The 21,427-nt window shown below is 43.4% G+C and overlaps 1 protein-coding gene across 2 annotated transcripts in view; it reads right to left on the bottom strand.

Annotated features, from left to right (window-relative positions):
* Positions 1-21,427, bottom strand: part of LOC124803267 (lachesin-like) — a 299,773-nt gene that overhangs the window by 75,242 nt on the left and 203,104 nt on the right. For both annotated transcript variants that reach the window (XM_047264454.1, XM_047264459.1), the window contains exon 6: positions 17,367-17,429. In XM_047264454.1, the coding sequence (XP_047120410.1) occupies positions 17,367-17,429 (63 nt within the window). The remainder of the gene's footprint in view (positions 1-17,366; positions 17,430-21,427) is intronic.

The raw sequence follows: 21,427 nt of genomic DNA, 5'->3' as shown, positions 1-21,427 counted from the left end.
TACACATCCTGTAAATTGTGTAGAGCATCCTTGAAACGAGCAAATACCAGTCTTTGTGAAAAGTGCGCCTTTTCTTCTCTTGAATTCCGTAGTTTCCTTGTTGCACTACACGGTCACACTGTTGCGGACCTATTGGAAATCTCGTAATCGCTTTTTTACTGTGGTGCGACTGGTCTTCCATGCACGATATTATGTTTAGTACCCGCTCCTTGGACAACGATCGTCCTTTTATACTTTTCACTAGAGACAGGATTAGCTGCTGCCTGTCCGACAAGGATGATGAACTGGGTGGCTCGGTACTTGTTTCAATACCACACTCACTTGTTTAGCATGTATTGTCATCGTTGAACTTCTCATGTACATTTTCCGCACAGTGGATCGTATACGACACCACACATTCCACTGACTCATCTTTCAGAAAAGCTTCCTATCTGCCACTTCTTCGTCACTCTGCGAATTTCATGGGTTGCTTTCCGATGAAATGTCTGAAACGTTGTCGATATAATGCAATGTTTGCTTAGTTTGTCGTTGTCACTGTTCTTCATAGTATCACCGCCCCCTTTTGTCGTAATATTGTGGCTGCATGGTAGACGATACGTCGGGCGTCGAATGCTGTAAAAATCATTGGCCTTTTGCGACCACGGACTCAAGGGGTTCATTTTTAGTCTTACATTATAGGTAGAATAGGCAATAAAGAGATCAGCTCAGTTAGGTTAGCGAAATAACTTCTGAAATGAGGAGATGAGTCAGACGTAAATCGAAACAGAGCGATGGATTAATGATGGTGCTTCTGGTACACTAGTCATCCTCAATTCTGCTTTTCGGCAGTCTTCTACGGTCGTTTAGGCAAATGCTTGTCTGGTACCCATTCTCCGTCACAGAAAACACGATATGCAAACAGTTCAAATAAGGAAAATACTTTACACGACCCACGGACGTACTCGTATGGCGCACACAACTTTCCTTCTTTGCTTATACACTCACAACGCCGTAAAAAATAAATTTTCCAAGTCATGAAAGACTATACGATTTCAAAAACACAAAGAAAGAGTGTGTGTGTGTGTGTGTGTGTATGTGTGTGTGTGTGTGAGTGAGAGAGAGAACAGGCAGCAGAAGTTTCGACATAGTGGCTAATAACAACGCCAAGGATTAACGTTGTTAGAAATGGAGGTATAAAAAAGACAAAACTGGTGAGACTTTCAGGGAGTACGTTGACGCCGACAGCTATGCTTTGCTAGTTCAGGACGCAGCACTAAATCACGCTTCTAAATTGACGTCGCCGGCACCTCTAGCGGTATATCACGACTTCTGTATTACCCAATTTCCCACGAGCGTCATCCATCGTGCGTTGTTTGTCAGCTCATGGCAGGTGACAGATGAATGTTGGCCCTGGGCGCTGCAATGACGTGCTTCGGTGCTTGGTCAGTGGCTGTTCACCGGTGATTACCAACAACAGGAAGGAATTTCAGGTCGCGCTGCGGCTGACTCGTTTTCCAAACGACATCACAAATCATGAACCCACTACAGAAGACAGTGATCAAGATGATAATGGCAATTCAGTCTCCTGCATTTGTAATAATGCCCTTCCTTAACATCCGCTTCGATACATGCACAGTAAAAATCGAAGGATTTCAAATAGCCCGTAGGTCGAAGACGTCCTGTGTGAAAACCACTGAAAATGTTGCGAACAACATTAGATGACAGTAACATTGTTGAGTTTAGGTATATACTATATACTACGTTTACAACGTAGCTATATAGTTGTACTGGCGTTGAGCACTACAAAACATTCAGATCAATAAATAGCAAAGCTAAATGCGACCATGAGATTCATCAATTCAGCCATAGTAAACTGTCTGGCCAAAAGTTCGAAAGTGAATTAGAGAATCTCCAAACGAGAATTTGTGGGACATGAATCGGCTGATTTCGCAAAACAGAAACAAACAACAAGAAGACACCCATATGCGAACGTTGGACAGCGCTGAGGTTGTCTCACGGTCAACTGACGTTCCTCTTCCTTCTCAAGAGACGACACTTGCATTAATTCTGATCAGATCTCTGTGTTAATCAACTTCTCAGACTATCTGTGTACGCTACGTATAGACATTTTGCAAGATAGCACTATATGTGTATTTTATGTACGTATTTGCCATAATTTTTAATTACGCCCAGTGTTAATCATTTGCTCTCACAGGTTGCTAATCATATGTTCCCACGTAAAAATTGTTAAAAACAAATAGCTGAAATTCATATCAAAATTCAAAATTGTTATTAGCAATTAGACTCTGTGATTGCGAAGGAATGTTGTCTAGCAATGGTCAAATGATAATGCGGAAATAAAAATATTCAGTTCAATTTGTTAACTTCAATTGAAGACGGCTGACATTCTAAAGCTACACGGACTATAAGATTGCTGTCTGGAGAGAAACAAACGACGAACTACTGTGCGTCACGGGAAACTATAACTTCAGCCGTGAATGTATACAATATTTGGAGAAGTCAAAGATATACAGGGTGATTCAAAAAGAATACCACAACTTTAAAAATGTGTATTTAATGAAAGAAACATAATATAACCTTCTGTTATACATCATAACAAAGAGTATTTAAAAAGGTTTTTTTTCACTCAAAAACAAGTTCAGAGATGTTCAATATGGCTCCAGACACACGAGCATATCAGGCGTAACAGTTTGGGTACCTGCTGTTATTTCTCGTTTCAAATCATCAATGGTGGCTGGGAGAGGTGGCCGAAACACCATATCCTTAACATACCCCCATAAGAAAAAATCGCAAGGGGTAAGATCAGGGCTTCTTGGAGGCCAGTGATGAAGTGCTCTGTCACGGGCTGCCTGGCGACCGATCCATCGCCTCGGGTAGTTGACGTTCAGGTAGTTACGGACAGATAAGTGCCAATATGGTGGCGCTCCATCCTGCTGAAATATGAATTGTTGTGCTTCTTGTTCGAGCTGAGGGAACAGCCAATTCTCTAACATCTCCAGATACTGTAGTCCAGTTACAGTAGCACCTTCGAAGAAAAAGGAACCAAAAACTTTATTGGTTGAAATGGCGAACAAATATACAACTAAATGAAACATTATAGCTCCCTTAATTCGCCGACAGATAATGCTTAGCTCTGCCTTTTGTCGTTGCAGAGTTTTAAATTCCTAAAGTTGTGGTATTCTTTTTGAATCAACCTGTATATTCTGCACAGACGTATGGAAACTCATAGTCTGCAGCTTATCATATGTCGAAAATATTGGTTTAACTATCCATAACTAATTATGAAATATATTCAGGATATTTCTCAATTCGTGTGGAGAGAAAAAAAATGTTCAAATGTGTGTGAAATCTTATGGGACTTAACTGCTAAGGTCATCAGTCCCTAAGCTTGCACACTATTTAAGCTAAATTAGCGCAAGGACAAACACATACACCCATGCCCGAAGGAGGACTCGAACCTCCGCCGGGACCAGCCGCACAGTACATGACTGCAGCGCCCTCAGACCGCTCGGCTAATCCCGCACGGCTGGATGAGAAAGCAACGAAATTGCATTCTACCTTCGTGGAAACGGAAGCTGGGACTACATCACGCCTGAATTACACTCATATTCAGAAAAAAAAGAGAACACCTTGAACGACTAGAGAGAGGACCTTTATATTCACAGGACATGAACATTAGTATGCCCCCCAGAAATGATTAGTATTTCAGCTACCTCAGTTCAGCATGTATCCTGTTGCCTAGTAGACTCATGGTCCGCCATGGTCCATGATAACTTGTTCCATGCGTGGTGACATCGACGCGTATAAGGCGAGAAGGGCTTCCTGTGATATAGTTATCCATGCTGTCCACCTATATTCATCTAGTTCCGAGGTTCATCTGTAGTGGTTGGCATTGCGTCTCAGCGTTGCACCTATCGTTTCACACATTTTCGATTGGCGACAAATCTGGTGATCTGGCGGGCCAGGGCAAAAGGCTGACATCATGTGACACTAAGAAGCCCCGTGTTCATGGAGAAACGTGTGGTCGCGCCTTGTCTGGCTGAAAAACGGCCTCTGGATGTTGGCAGAAAGGGTATGGCTGCAGGACGCAGAAGAAGTCATTCACGGAGATTACACTGTTCACAGTGTCCTGGACGCACCAAATGTAATTTGTGGTTGTACCTGATAGTACTCTAAACCACAAGGCCTTGAGATGGAGCTGTAAGTCTTGAGCGACTGCAGTCATTGTGATGCCGCTCCCCCTGTCTGCGGCGAACCAAGAGGGGCAATCATTTTCGCACACACAGAATCTGGATTCGTGCGAAAACGCTATCTGATGCCTTTCCTGTCCCCAGTGACGTCTTTCAGTACACCATCACGTCTAGCATATCTCTGCACATTCATTAAAAGAAGGCAGAGAAGTCACTCCTGATGTGCCTACCAGGGGGTCCACAACTCTTTTGTGGATACATAGGTGGCGAACACGGGACCCAGAGATAGAGCGGCTCTCTTTCCACTCCGGGATGCATACCTTCATTTTCCACATCCTTCCCCATCCCCCATCCTCCCGCCCAATCGCCACCGCCTCTTCTCTTCCCCCTCTCCCCCTCTGCGAGTATGTTTCGTGCCCAGGTCCGGAGACGGACGCTTGTAACTGTAAGACAGTCTCTCTTCTTCGCTTTCTATGCTGAAAAGTCTCTGTCCTTCGTTTGTCCTTCATTTTTCTTTGCCTCTCCTTTGCCTCTTCTCTTTACTCGCTTCTCTGCTCCGGAGTTTGAGACCTCTCTTCTCTCCTTTCCTTTTCTTTGTTCTTCCCTTTCTCTTTTTTCCTCCCTGTGCGTGTCTGAAGGCCGACCCATGCATTCCCATGTGTAGCCAGTGACGGGGTAACGCGTAATTCCCCGCCCTGGGTAGACAGGTAGGACATCTACTTACCCCCTGGTAATGGACAGGCCCAGGGAGGGGTGTTTACCCGAGCTGGTATCTTCCGAACATGCCGATTGGTCCCTCCGTCCGTTTCTTGGGAGATGTGACCTGAGGTGTGAACAATCACCTAAGGCGGGAGTGCCCTCAAAGTGGGCCCCAACAAGGAAGGAGCTGGTGAATATTTCCCTTTTCAATAGGCATGAGAACCAGGTCACTGGCATGTAATTATAATTGTAATAGAAAACCACAATATTATGAGTGCATGGATGTAAAAGATATTCTCTTATCATATCTGATGATTCGTTTGAAAATAAAAACTTTGTAGCCCCACACATTGAGTTAAAATTCACCTTCATTCCTGTTGAAGGTATAATTTTGTATATCTTTTAGACACCGCTGTATATTCAAACAATATTTTTTTATACAGTGCAGTGTATCTTTTGTCATAGTTCTCTTGCTCAAGATGCAAGATTAACATATGAAACCTATGCCAAATGTTTATAGCTAACTTGCCACAAAAAATGATGGAAAACAAGGAGGCCCTTAGTTCCTGCAACAGCTAAATGCAACATCGCTGCATTTATTTAATACCTAGCTCTTATGAGTTGTTTACTGGTTACTTATGCATCCCAGACCTCTTCCTCTGACTTTATCCAGGCTGCGATGTAAAATTTAACCCTCTTTTTCAACCCTATAATAGCCCCTCCTTCTCATGCCACTCCCTCATGTCCTAAAATAATACTTATTTTTACAATTTACCCATTCTTCACCATACAAGGGTGTTACGATTTTTGTGTCCCCAAAACACATTTTTTCAAGATATTGTTCTATGTACGAAGTTTGGTGGCAGTTTAACCAAGTGCTCTAGAGCTATACCCATACCTATTCAGCTCACACAGCTGCTATGATTATACCACTAATTTTTATGATTTTTAATGCACTTGTAAGCTGAACTCGAATTTCTTTGCACACTCTTTGGCAATTTTGTTAAGCATGTCCCAAACAACAGTGATAAATGTATGTGAAAAGACATATAATTATTTGTGATGTTAAGATGTGCATTGCTCCATTAACAAAAAAATTTCGATTTGTTATAGTTTTTGTAAGTTCATTTGCTGCAAACGTTGCTTCGATAACTTCATCTGCTTACAAAAATGCAATATTTAACCCTACATAGTTGACACAATCGAACTGGGTACAAGGAATTGACTGATGTTTAGTGTCTTTTAGATGCATTGACTTCATTGTGTCTCTTGGAATACGAGTTTAGTGCAACGGAAACCGAAATTTCTCTAGTCTTTTCGATTTGTGGTTAGTTTCCAAAAAGTATGGTCCTGAACTTACCAGATCACTGTTATAAACTAATGAAAAATTATGTATACACGCAGACTGAAGCGACGAATGAAAATTTTTACCAATGCAACAGTCTGAATATACATGTTATAGATGTTTCAGATTTGGCCAGGTCTCTGGAACAGTATAGTTTCATTTTAGTTATGGTGGAATGTTGCCTCTGACTAAGTAAAAACCATATGAACGTATCATCGATAAATGTGTGATTTGCTAAAGCAGTAACAGAATTCATGAATGATAATACATTTTAGTAATCCAAGGAACTGTAAAAGTATCATTAACGCCGTTCTTTTGTGTGATCGTATGTTTTTGGTAAAATATGTTACTAGTCCCTTGTAGACAACTGAACAAAATGCACAAAAATGTAGCTCTATCTAATGAAATAGCAGTTCTTTTTCCCCGTGCTACTAACCGTTGTCAGCTGGCAGTTCTAGTGTTGTCGCCCAGCTGTTCTACTTTTGATCATCAAAGAAAGATAACTGTTTTGACAAAGTTAGGTGAATAACTGTGAACTATATGAACTATTTCAAACTTCCCACTGCGTATATTTATCATACTTTAATCACTGGAAATATCTTTTTAAAAGGCTAAATCATTTGACATACAGCGTTAGTCACCAGCTATTGCCACCGAGAATAACTCGGAAAGTATGGTAGGAGCAAAACCGTTGGTGGGACAGAAGTTGCATGGGACAACGGGGGCCATAATATGACGTTGGTTTTCTGGTTGCTAGGTGGGGTCGCTTGAGAGATATGAAGCTCAACTTTGCTATAATTTGGTACTTATTTTCTGATACCGGCTATCGAGACGAATCTAATGATGTGTAACAGTAAGGTCTTTGAAGGCCAACGAAGGTCACGAAGGAAGCATGAACGTCCATTTACAGAAGGTGTTCGAAATGATGAACATTGGTATCAATGCAGTGTTGCAATCTTCTTGTCGTGGATTGAGTGGTATACCTTATCACTTTCGCACTTATCATGCTCTGACAGTTCTCTCTCGCATATATTCAGGTGTAGTTGGAACGTCTTAAAAATAATGTCTTTTAAAAACACCCACACGAAAAAATTCAGAGGCTTCAAGTCTGGCGAACGAGCCGACCACGGCACATCTCCCCCGCGTCCAATCCAACGATTTGGGAACTGTCTCTGCAATTCATTTCTAACTATCAGCGAAAAATGTGCCTTGCACCCAACGTGTTGATACCACATTCTGTTCCTTATTCCTAAAGGTATTTCTTCCAATAACAGACCTAATGTATCTTGCAGGAATTTGGTGTATTTCTTACCATTAAGATTTCCTTTGATGAAATAGGGGCCTATAATTCTGTCCTCCAAAATCCAACATCACACATTCACCGACCACAGTTTTTGGTGTGCAACTTGCCGCAGCCCAACATGGATTTTCAGTTGACCAGTAGTACATGTTATGCAAGTTAACATTTCCATGGTTCGTGAATGTAGCCTCATTAGTAAATAAAATCACATTAATAAATGTGTCATCCCTTTGAATCTGAAGTTGAGCCCATAGGCAGCATTCAGTCGGATGCATACAATCCGCTCCAGTTAATTCTTGGTGGAGACTGATATGGTAAGGATGTTATTTATGGCGATGTAGAACACGAAAAACACTACTCTGGCTCATGCCAGATTCTCTTGCTATTTGACGCGAATTAACACAAGGATATCGAACCACAGTGCCAAGAGTACCAATTTCCGTTTCCTCGTTAGTAGCTTTCCTTTGCCTGATATGTTTCCGATGAGTTAAAGATCCAGTTGTTCTCATTTTATCATATATTTAAATGTACGACGTGTAGCGTGAGTACGTTGAGGATATCTTTCAGCGTATAAGTCTCTAGCTCTCACTGAAATTCGTTTGCATTCTCCGTAAATGAGAAGCATTCACGTTATTCACTTTTGCTTGATTCGACGATACTAGTCTTACCGTTCCTGTTAGTGTTGTACTGCGAAACAGTCGAATGGTGTTTACATGTCAATGGCACGTTAGATGGATACTCCATATTCGGCGAATATTTACTATTTGCACGAAATACAACAGAGAATTGTCGGAACATGTGCTTCATTGTGATAAGGAATACTACTCAATCCATGAAAAGAAGATTGCAGCCCCGCATTGACATTAGTGGTCATAACGTCGAACACCTTCTTGCAAATCGACGTTCATGCCACCTTTTTGACCTTCGTTGACCTTCAAAGGCCTCACTGTTACACATCAATGGATTCGCCTCGATAGCCGCTATCAGAAAATAAGTACCAGTCTATAACATCCAATTTAAAAACAAATTTGACTTACATATCTCTGAAGCGACCCCACCTAGCAACAAAAAACAAACGTCATATTATGGCCCCTATTGTGCCATGCAACATTTGTCACACAAACTTTTCAGCTACTATCATACTTTCGGAGTTATTCCAGGTGGATAGTTAGTGACCCGCCCCGTATATGTCGCGTGCATCATGCAGACATTGCGGTTATCAGCTGACAGGCACAGGGATTTTTGATGTTCACTTATTAAGCACATAAACTGATTAAGGTGAAGATGGAAATGTCATTTTATGAACTAAATCATGTTACAGCAGCATCATCATCATATAAATTCACTTTGTGATGCGCTATAAAGGTAGTAGATAGATAGATGAAACTGGAAACTTTCCAATCAGCGCATGCTGATGAAACTTTAAGGGCAATTTGTGGAGTTCATACACAATTCAGAACGCTTCCTTCCAGCTGCATGATATTAATAATGTGCTTGTATTCAAACTCTAAAATTTATGAGAGTTTAATCAAAACTTTTATCAGGAGTGCAAATGCAGATGCAATTGATGAATAGTCTGTAAACACGTTTCTGCTTGGTACTCCTAACTGTTGACGGCTTCTGAATACAATCTTCTGTTGTATGGTAATCCATTGTGTCGATGATGTATATATTGATCAAACATATATATTCACAGGTTACACTTAATGTTGCAGAGTGTTCCGTTCTACTCTTGAGTACTATATTTACATTCCAGAGAGTCCCCTATAGAGGAAGTTGGTCAGAATACATCGCCGTTTGCGCTTCACTGGAGTAATTCTCACATCGAACCTAGTTTTTGGAGTTTTCTCCTAAATTGTACGAGTCCTATCTCACACGCTATTATATTTACCAGATTCTGTAAATGTTTCAGACAGCCGTAAGTACTGCGTGATCAAGAAGTCAGTATAAATTTGAAAACTTAATAAACCACGGAATAATGTAGATAGAGAGGTAAAAACTGACACACGTGCTTGGAATGAAATGGGGTTTAATTAGAACAAAAAAAAGTCCACAAAATGTCCGACAGATGGCGCCGGGCAGCCGTGACGGGTGACAAGTACGCCGATATGTTACAGAATCACATCATCCTCAGCCTGGCTGATAAACACCTAGTGGAACGTACGATGTTCATGCAGGATGGAGCCCCACCCCATATTGCTAGACGCGTGAAAGATCTCTTGCGCGCGTCGTTTGGTGATGATCGTGTGCTCAGCCGCCACTTTCGTCATGCTTGGCCTCCCAGGTCCCCAGACCTCAGTCCGTGCGGTTATTGGCTTTGGGGTGATCGACCGACATCTCCAGGGATGCTGAAAGACAACATCCGGCGCCATTGCCTCACCATAACTCCGGACATGCTTTACAGTGCCGTTCACAGCATTATTCCTAGACTACAGCTATTGTTGGGGAATGATGGTGGACATATTGAGAATTTCCTGTAAAGAACGTCATCTTTGCTTTGTCTTACCTTGTTATGCTAATTATTGCTATTCTGATCAAATGAAGCGCCATCTGCCGGACATTTTTTTAACTTTTGTATTTTTTTTGTTCTAATAAAACCCCATGTCATTCCAAGCATGTTAGTCAATTTGTACCTCTCTATCCACATTATTCCGTGATTTATTCTGTTTTGAAATTTATACTAACTTTTTGATCACCCGGTAAGTCCAGTCGATCGTAACTTCAAAGGGAGCGTAAATGGTTACTTTTAGGCTTTGGTCAATTCTCATGGTAAACACAACCAGAGTATTAATGAGCCAAGCTGGTCGAGCACACTGAGATGACGAAAGAAATATGCGCATATACAGATGGCGGTAGTATCACGTACAAAATGTGTAAAAATTCTGTACATTGGTGGAGCTGTCTTTTGTACTCAGGTGGTTTATGTGAAAAGGTTTCCGAGATGATTGCGGTAGTACGACGGGAACTAACAGAGTTTGAACTCGGAATGGTAGTTGTAACTAGACGCATGGGACATTTCATTTCGTATATCGTTAAGTAATTCAATATTCCGATACATACAGTGTCAATAATGTGCCTACAATAGCAAATTTCAGTCACTGCATCTCACCACGGGCACTGCAGTGCCCGACGACTTCACTTGACGACCGACATCAGTGACGTTTACGTAGTGTTATCACTGCTAACAGACAAACAACACCGTTGAAATATGAGCAGAAATCAATGTGGGACGTACGATGAACTTACCTGTTTGGGCAGTGTGGAGAAATTTGTAGCTAGTGGGCCTTAGCAGTAGACGACTGACGCGAGTGCCTTTGCTAACAGCACGACATAACCTGTAACGCCTCCCCTGGGCTCCTGACCATATCTGTTGGACCTCGACTGGAAAACCATGGCCAGATCCGATGAGTCTTGATTTTAGTTGCTAAGAGCTGATAGTAGGGTTCGATTGTGGTGCAGAACCACGAAGCCATGAACCCAAGTTGTTAACAATATACTGTGCAACCTGGTGCTGTCTCCACAGTAATGTGGGCTGTGTTTACATGGAATGGACTGGATCCATTTGAACCTATCCTTGACTGGAAACTGTTATGTTCGGCTGCTTTGAGACCATTTGTAGCCATTGATGGACTCCATTTAGTCAAAAAACGATGGAGTTTTTATGGACGACAATACGCTATGTCAGAACACTCTGCTTCGGCAACACTTTTGTAGTTATGGATGACTATAGAGGCAGCGTGACTCAATATTTCTGCAGGGCGCTTCGAATGGCTTGTTGAGTCCAGGCCACGGCGACTTGCTGCACTACGGCGGGCAAAAGGATATTAGGAAGTATCCCATGACTTGTATCACCACTGTGTATATGCAAGTGCGTAGGTTGTGGCCTGTTGTAGGAACTAAAGCGATTTTCAGAACCACGTGTATCCTGTAAGTACTAGCCTGAGACGATGAGTCGTAGGACCCACAAGACGTAACCGTAATTTTGTGTAAAATTATGTGGGAGGTAGAGGTAGACATAGAGATAGAGACAGTTGGAGACAGAGAGAGAGACAGAGAGAGAGAGAGACAGACAGAGAGAGAGAGGCGGAGAGATCCATGTAAAGGAAGTTGATTTAGCCAAAATACAGAAGCGAGTTTTAAACACCCCTCAGTTTGTCTTCCATAAGTTAAAATGTACATCGTGCAACAAATGAAAGTATCTCATGTCGGAAAACAGTATTGTTTCCATTGGTTATTTTTTGTTCCCGTCGTCGACAGTAATATATTAAAGACACATTAATTAACAAAAAAGTGAAGTGCCTACTGGCGGGAGAGAAAAAAGTAAGAAACTTCTTGTGAGGTTATTTCAGTGATTACAATATCTAATCATCTATCTAGGGTTATTGTGCGGTTCGGCCCCCAGAGTACCCTCCCTCCTCTCCCCCGCCACACACACACACACACACACACACACACACACACACACAGACACTAAGGGAACGTCTCATACCAGACGCGTGTAACTCCAAATGTTTGCGTGGTATAGTATTTATGATGTACATGTAAATAGAGACAGTGTTTGCGCAGCAATCACCGGCACAGTGTAACTGAGGCGGAAGAAGGGGAAGCAGCCCGAATTCACCGAGATAGATGGAAAACAGCTTTAAAAACCATCCACAGGGTGGCCGGCACACCGGATCTCGACACTAATCCGCCGGGCGCTCGGGAAGCACTGCGTTAGACCGCGCGGCTAGTAGGGCGGGCTTCTGTCACAGTGATTTGTAACTAGAATCATTTATATATCCGCAATTGGGTTGTACGTGTATGAAGTTACAGTGACATCCGACCACGTCTTCTGAGTGTTTTGGTTCAAATGGATCTAAGCGCTATGGAACATCTGTGGTCATCAGCCCCCTAGAACTACTTAAACCTAACTAACCTAAGGACATCACACACATCCATGCCCCAGGCAGGATTCGAATATGCGACCGTAGCAGCAGAGCGGTTCCGGACTGAAGCGCCTAGAACCGCTCTGTCACAGCGGCCGGCTGAGTGTTTTGATTTCTTCAAAAATGTTCAAATGTGTGTGAAATCTTATGGGACTTAACTGCTAAGGTCATCAGTCTCTAAGCTTAGACACTACTTACACACTACTTAACCTAAATTATCCTAAGGACAAACACACAAACCCATGTCCGAGGGAGGATTCGAACCTCATCCGGGACCAGCCGCACAGTCCATGACTGCAACGCCTCAACCGCTCGGCTAATCCCGCGCGGCTTTGATTTCTTTTTCGGGCATTTTAGTATGAAAAGCCAAACAACCTTTTGGGCTGAAGACTTTATCCACGAATAATCTGAATTACTGAAGTTGAGTTATATCGTAAACTTACTTTAAAATACAGCTAACCATTCAACAGTTTTAAGGTATATGATGAACTTCAGGTACTTTATCGATGGTATATGTTTTTAATAAATATCTGAATCATTGGGCTTTGAACTTGCAGAAAATTTCCCGCAACACTATTATGGACATATGTCAGAAATTAAATATATTTTTCTGTGTGACACATTTATGATGTTCCTGATGTAGACTGAAGCTCCAAAGAAACTGGTATCCGTATGCGTGTTCAAATACAGAGATATGTAGACTGGCAGAATACGACGCTGCAGTCAGCAACGCCTGTATAAGGCAGCAAGTGTCTGGCGGAGTTGTTAGGTAGGTTACTGCTGCTACAATCGCAGTTATTAAGACTTAATTGAATTTGGCGCACGAGCGTTGCGACACAGCATCTCGAGGTAGCGATGAAGTGGGAATTTTCCCGTACGACCATTTCACGAATATATCGTTAATAGCAGGAATCCGGTAAAAAATCAAATCAACGATATCACTGCGTCCACAGAAAAATCCTGCAAGAACAGGACCAACGATGACCGAAGAGAATCTTTCAACATGACAGATGTGCCACCTTCCGCAAGTTGCTGCAGATTTCAGTGCTGGGCCTTCAACAAGTATCAACGTGCGAACCATTCAACGAAACATCATCGATATAGGCTTTCGGAACCGAAGGCACACACATGTAACCTCGATGTAAATGTAAATATCGTGTGACTAGGGCCTCCCGTCGGGTAGACCGTTCGCCGTGTGCAAGTCTTTCGATTTGACGCCACTTCGGAGACTTGCGCATCGATGGGGGTGAAGTAATGATGATTACGACAACTCAACACCCAGCCGGGGATCGAACTTGGGCCCTTAGGATTGATATTACGTCGCGCTGACCACTCAGCTACCGTGGATGGACCGTAGTCTTGATGACTGCACGACACAAAGTTTTACGCCTTGCCTGAGCCTGTCAACACAGACATTGGACTGGAAACGTGTTGCCTGACCGGATGAGTCTCGTTCCGAATTGTATCGAGTGGATGGACGTGCAAGGGAATGGAGACAACCTCATGAATCCATGGACCCTGCATGCCAGCAGGGGACTGTTCAACCTGGTGGAGGCTCTGTAGTGGTGTGGGATGTGTGCAGTTGGAGTGATATGAGATCCCTGATACGTCTAGATAGGCTCTGACAGGTGGCATGCGCGTAAGGATCTTGTCTGATCAGTGCATCCAGTCTTGTCCATTGTGCATTCCGACGGACTTGGGCAATTTCAGCAGGACAATGCGACACCCCACGCGTCCAGAATTGCTACAGAGCGGGTCCAGGCATACTCTTCTGAGTTTAAACACTTCCACTGGCCACCAAACTCCCCAGATATGAATTGAGCATATCTGGGATGCCTTGCAACGTGTTGTTCAGAAGAGACTTCTACCCCTTCGTACTCTTACGGATTTATCGACAGCCCTGCAGGATTCATGGTGTCACCCCTGCAGGATTCATGGTCAGTTCTCTCCAGTACTACCTGAGACATCAGTCGAGTCCATGCCACGTCGTGGTACGGTACTACTGCGTGCTCGCGCGTCCCTGCACGATATTCAGCAGGTGTACCAGTTTCTTTGGCTCTTTAGTGCAAATTATCAGGAGAATTACATCGAAAGCTCTATGAGTCTGAAATGACAACGAAAAGCTTTAAAATAAAATACCGGAATACGTGGAGAATATTGGCACTTTGTGTCGTGACTGACAATATGCCCACAACAAAAAGAAATGTACTACATTGCTAGTACAAACTTGCAAGAGCTGTTACTGTTTCGCCGCGCGGGATTAGAGGAGCGGTCTGGGGTGCTGCAGTCATGGACTGAGAGGCTGATCCCGGCGGAGTGTGTGTGTTTCTCCTTAGGATAATTTAGGTTAAGTAGTGTGTAAGCCTAGGGACTGATGACCTTAGCAGTTAACCCCATAAGATTTCACACACATTTAAACATTTTTTGTTACTGTTTGATTACACTACCGGAAATACACTGCCGAGTCCCATCACTGTGACCAGCTATCAAAAACCTGAATAGCCACCTTTTGTAGAGCGGACCGCTGCGAGATACAGGAAGTCAGTGAGGTTCCGGAAGGTGCCAAAAACGATGAAGAGCCATGCCGACGGCAGCGCAGTGGTCAGCCGTGATAGGTTTCTCGTTGATGATCCATCACCGAACAGCCCGATCGAGGGGGACCCACAGATTCTCGATTAGGTTTAACTTCCGGGCGTTTGGTGGCAAGGGGAGTTCGGTAAACTCAGCCTGGTGCTCTTTGGACCATGCTTGTACTCTGCGAACTGTGTGACTAGTTGCATTGTTCTGCTGGAAGATGTCATAGTGCCGAAGAAGAACAAACTGCATGTCTGAGTGGACATCGTCCCCAGGCGTGGATGCATTCTTGTATTAATCTGTTCCAGAGCGACGAAAACATTCCCCAGACCATAACATTCCCTTCTTGGGCCTAGATACTTCTAGCTATTGTTGCAGAGTTTCTCGCCCTACGGGCCAACAGCCATCTAGAGGAGGAGGAGGAGGAGAAGGAGAATATTAGCGTTCAACGTCAGGTCGACAACGAGGTCTTTAGAGATGGAGCAGAAGCTCGGATTAGGAAAGGATGGGGAAGGAAATCGGCTATGCCCTTTCAAAGGAACCATCCCGGCTTTTGCCTTAAGCGATTCAGGGAAGCCGCGAGAAACCTAAATCGGGATGGCCGGACGCAGGTTTGAACCGTCGTTCTCCGAATACGAATCCAGTGCGATAAGCACTGCGAAACCTCGCTCGGTCCAACTGCCATATGTCTGATGCAGCATGAAGCAGTTTTCGTCTGAAAAGGCCACCTGTCGCCCCTAAGTGAAGGTCGTGTTGTGATGCTGGCGGCCGGCCGAAGTGGCCGTGCGGTTAAAGGCGCTGCAGTCTGGAACTGCAAGACCGCTACGGTCGCAGGTTCGAATCCTGCCTCGGGCATGGATGTTTGTGATGTCCTTAGGTTAGTTAGGTTTAACTAGTTCTAAGTTCTAGGGGACTAATGACCTCAGCAGTTGAGTCCCATAGTGCTCAGAGCCATTTGAACCATTTTTGATGCTGGCGTGCAAACTTCAGCCTTCGTAGCCGATGAACAGAAGTAAGCATGGGTTCATGAAACAGGTGCCTTTTGCAGAGGCTCATACGCAGTATCGATCGCTGAACGGTCATTGAGAAGACACTGTTGGTAGCCTCTTGGTTCATCTGCGCGGTCAGTTGCTCATCAGTTGCACACCTTTTGACCATACACTTCTCCACAGACGTCGTTCGCCCCTGTTAACTGTTACTATTACAATTCGGATCGCATACGGTCCAAAAACATGCAGGAAACATTCCACTTCGCCACTCACACATTTCACGAGAAGAAAATCAGGGAAATTCAAACTCACTTGACGACGTAACTGCAGCGGTTCTTCCTACCACAAGTGTCGAGGTCGCGCGGGGCAGCCGTGCAGTCTAAGGCGCCTTGTCACAGCCTGCGCGGCCACCCCCGTCGGAGGTTCGATTCCTCCCTCGGGCATGGGTGTGTGAGTATTCTCCTTAGCGTAAGTTAATTTAAGTTAGGTTAAGTAGTGCGTAAGCTTAGGGATTGATGACCTAAGCAGTTTGGTCCCATAAGACCTTACCACAAATTTAAAGTAAAATGGTTCAAATGGCTCTGAGCACTATGGGACTTAACTGCTGAAGTCATCAGTCCCCTAAAACTTAGAACTACTTAAACCTAACTAACCTAAGGACAGCACACACGTCCATGCCCGAGGCAGGATTCGAACCTGCGACCGTAGCGATTGCGCGGGTCCGGATTGTAGCGCCTAGAACCGCTCGGCCACCCCGGCCGGCCGTTATTTACAGACGTTTCAATTCCCTCTTATAAAACAAAAAAGAATCAAGGGTGGAATCGGAAGTACAGTCTGTCACACACTGAGCTGTGAACTGATAGATGGGCCGTATATATGGTTTAAATCACTGCCCAATGGGGGATGCAACTGCAACCCTGACTTGCCGCTGAATCTATTGTCTGTCTTAAACTAATAAAAATGAATAAAAAATTAAGAAAGATACAAGGACCATGAAGATAGCATCGTGCTGCTGAAACGTATCGTTTGGGAGCACCTGTAGTACCTGTGAGCTGCTATAGTGGCTTATCTCTGTTAAAACCTAGCACCGGCGCATTGTCATGTGAGAATGAGATTTCAGCTCTAACATTCACATGTCTAATGACAGAAAGTTGACTAGAAGAATGAACAGCTAACATTTCATAGTTGATATGGTATTTAGGGTAATGGTTAATCACGGTAGATACAACAAATCTCCGGGAACAAAGGCTTAAATAGCAATATTGCACCATCATAAATGTCTCATTGCCGAGATTTACATCTTTTGTAGAAGCGCTCGTGTACAAATTTGTTAGGACATACCTTCTTTCGAGGAACCACTTCGTATCTCTGTAGCCTTCGGTGGCGTTGACGGTCTGGGAATCTCTGTAAAGCAAAAAACCGCCAATTATTAATCTTATATGATCCTGAAAATCTTTTTACTTGTTATTATTCAGCACTTTGGCTAGATTTCAATACATTCAAGACTTCAATTACTTTAGCCTATCTATGTGCAACTGGAATGCAGCGCCACCGCCACCTGCCTCATTTCTTACGAAACATTTCAATACATTTTCCAGTTATTTATTTTCAAAATTGCATTAGCCCATGGGGCGACCTAAAAGACATAGTATTCCCGAATAATCAAGTTTGCCAGATCGCTAGTAATTCTTTTTATTACTACGGCCACTTTCTAGAGATCTAAGCTGTCATCGTCGGATCTTCTAATAACATCTAATATTAAACGATCCGAAGATGAAAGCGTAGATCTTTCGAAAACGGTCATAGTAATAAAAGGAATTGCTAGTGATCTTGGTAAACTTGACTCGTCAGGAAAAATATGTATTTCCAGTTATCATGGGTATTATTAGCACATTCTTTGATACCTCCTAAGAAATATTTGCCTCCATGATTTTCCGTTCGTTAAAGTTATTCTGACATTAAATCATGGTTTCAGTTTTCTCATCTCTTGGGATCAAACGTAGAAGTTTCCCGATACAGCTAGTATGCCTTCAGTTGGATACATGCCAAGCCCCAGTAAGTTTTTTTATCCATACAATGTTTGTTCAAAAGTATCCGGACAACCATAAGCAATGTGGAATTGACGACTGGATGTCACGGGAGGCGGAACGACCAGTATAAAAGGAGGTAGTGAACATCGTGCTGTCAGCAGAAGAGCAGTAAGGGAAGACGGCTCGCTCAGGAGAGCTCAGTGACTCCAAACGCGGACTAGTGATTGGCTGTCATCCGAATAACAATTCCATTACGGACATTTCAACTCTCGGTTTCCAAAGTCAACTGTTGATGAGATGTCTGTGAGGTGAAAACGCGAAGGAAATCCGCAGCTGAAGCAAGAACTGGTAGATCTTACTTTCAGGCGAACAGGGACTGTAAAGGATTGTGAAGGGTGGTTTTAAAAATCGCTTAAAATCAGAAGAAGGATTCTCTCGTGAGCTCCAGAGTTTTACCAGCAGTCCATCTAACAGAGTGGCTGAACTTAGTGAGTTAAAAAGAATGGGTTATAATAGTCGAGCAGGTCCTCATAAGCCACACATTTCTGTATTCAGTGCTAGCCGAAGCTCATGTTGAAGTAAACAGCCACGCAGCTGGACAGTGGATGAGTATAAACGAGTGATTTGCGGTGATACATTATGTTATACCCCGTGGAAGTCCGATGGAAGGGTTTGTGTCTGGATAATGAATGGAGAACTTTACCTGCCATCTGTTGCACCGCAAACAGTGTGGTACAGAGGTGCTGGTGTTAAGGTATGGTGGTGTTTTCCGTGGTTATTGTATTGAATAAGATACTAAATACGGAAGCATATGAACACATTTCGTAGCATTCTATACTGTGTACAGTAGGGGAAGAGTTCGGAAACGATGACTGTTTCAGCATGACAATGCACCTTGTCATGTAGCAGCATCAGTGATGCAATGGGTTGTGGGCAATAATAATCCTGAAAGTGACTGGCCTGCCCAGGGTCCCGACCTGAAACCAAATGAACACTTTCACGGTGAGATGTAGCATCGACTTCGCTCCATAACCCAGGATCCAAAATCATTACTCTCTCTGCTTTCGGCTATTAAGGGTGAGTGGGCTGCCTTTCCACCAGTGAGATTTAGTCACTTCATTGCAAGTGATGCTAGAGTAGTTAAAGCCGTACTAAAGGCGAAGTCTGGACACACTCCACCCTTCTACCAAGCGAGGTGGTGCAGTGGTTAGTACACTGGACTCGTATTCGTGGAGGAAATCGGTTCAAACCCGCGTTCGGCCACCCTGATTTGGGTTTTCCGTGTTTCTCCTGAACCATCTCAGGCAAATGCCGGAATGGTTCCTTTGAAGGGGCACGACCGTTTTCCTTCCCCACCCTTCCCTCATCAGATCTTGTACTAATCACTACTGACCTCGTTGTCGACGGAACATTGAACACTGATCCAACTAACCGGATACGTTTGATCGGATAGTGTCCCTCTCTTTCTTTGTAATTGGCAATAATCCTTGTTAAGTGATCATCGGGTGTTGAGTGCTCTTCTCATTAAAAGTCCATATCTGACTGTCATTAGACAAAACTTGTGTTGTTGCCATCTATGAAAGGTGGTCAGACTCACTGATTATAAATTCTCCTTTTGATACACATCGTAAGTTTATTATCGTGATTCTGTGTAGTTTGCTGAGTGTTTGTTTCCATTTTACGCACAATATTTTGGTGCACAACCCGTCCATGTTCTTCAATTGCTCCAGATTTTGCGTGAATCCGGATACCGAGTACACAAAACAGTAAAATTCACAACTGCCGAAGAAAATTGCTGGGTCGGTATTCGAAATATTGTGAATACAATGGAAACAACAACTCGGCGGACACTCGGAAGGGCCCAATGAATCAGTCGCGCAGAGAAAACCTGAGAGATCATAAGTTTAGTTTTGAAAATTTATTGAGCTTAGCAGAATGACAAAAATGTAGTTTTTATCTTTAGTATAATTACGCCCTGTCCGTCCAGTCTTTGTTTTCATTTGCCCAAGGTACAAGAACGCATTAACTAAATCTATTACTGCATACCAATTACTCTCTCCGTAAATATCCTTAAAATCCCTGTTATGCTTGACATATCTATTCGTCATTTTTGTTTTCTAGTCTTTGGCGGTCGTACACTTACTCTGTTTTATAACAGTATGTATACATATTGTAAATTAAGGTCTTCGCAGTGTTTTTATTTCTATCTGTGAAGTCTAATCTCAGGAAATACTGTACAACATTTGTTACTGCTTTCATTAATAGAAAGAGGAAACTTTCTGTATACAAGGTGAGTCAGGTGGAAAGGTACATGCTTTGAGTGGTGATACTAGTGGTGAATCTGAACAAAAAACTCCTAATGAAGATATGCTCTCTTCTTAACTGTTTCCGGGTAAACCAATGAAGACGACTAGGAACGGGAAACGTGTAGCGTCGACCTTAGTAACCGTGTCACTACGCAGTTCAGTTGTGCATGGTGCACTTGTTTACCTCAAGTCTCAGTCCGACAGTCCTTGTTGTAGTGCGCGGTACTACGGTGTTGTTACGTGAACAACGAATACAGTTTCATGTAGTGAAAATGCCACGGATCTTCACATATGCCGAGTATGCTGACATGGTGTTTGTCTATGGTTTGTCCAGTGGGAATTCCACAGCTGCTGTGCGAGAATACCAACAACGATTTCCGAATCGCAGAGTGCCAGATAGAAATGTGTTAAGCGGGTGTTTCACGGATTGCGTGATCGTGGTACGCTTCCCAGCGTAAATGTTGTCTCTGAACGTCCCGTACAACAAACTCTTAATGAAGTTGAGAACATTCTTCAATACTGGAATGCAACCCTACGACTAGCTATAGAAGAATTGCTGCCCAGCTTGGCATTCCACAAACACGAGTGATACGCACAGTCCACGAGCTCGGTCTGTACCCCTTTCATCAGCAGAGTGTACAACATCTGCATGAAGGAGATGCTGCAGCCCGGTAAGAATTCTGTCAATAAATCATTGCCAATGAGCGATTAATTCCACGTATCCTGTTCGCTGATGAGTGAACATTTACCCGTAACGGAATCAACAACACGCGCAAATCTCATGTATGGCCAAATGGAAATGTGCACGCTACTGTGGAAACGAATTTTCAACGACGTTTCTCAGGCAACGTGTGGTGCGGTATTATTGATGACCAACTCATCGGTCCAGTTGTTATAGATAACCGTCTTACTGCGACACGGTATCTTGAGTTTCCTCGAAATGTGTTACCAGAGTACGTGGCTGATATTCCCTTTGGCAACATGAGCTCGTATGTACTTTCAGCATGTCGGAGCTCCTATACATTCCGTACGGCCAGTGATACTTTGTTTCAACACAACGTATCCT

This window comes from Schistocerca piceifrons, chromosome 1 (genome assembly GCF_021461385.2).
Source record: "Schistocerca piceifrons isolate TAMUIC-IGC-003096 chromosome 1, iqSchPice1.1, whole genome shotgun sequence".
Taxonomy (NCBI): domain Eukaryota; kingdom Metazoa; phylum Arthropoda; class Insecta; order Orthoptera; family Acrididae; genus Schistocerca; species Schistocerca piceifrons.
Note: the sequence above shows the minus strand (reverse complement) of the source record. Positions and strands in the feature narration are given on the sequence as shown.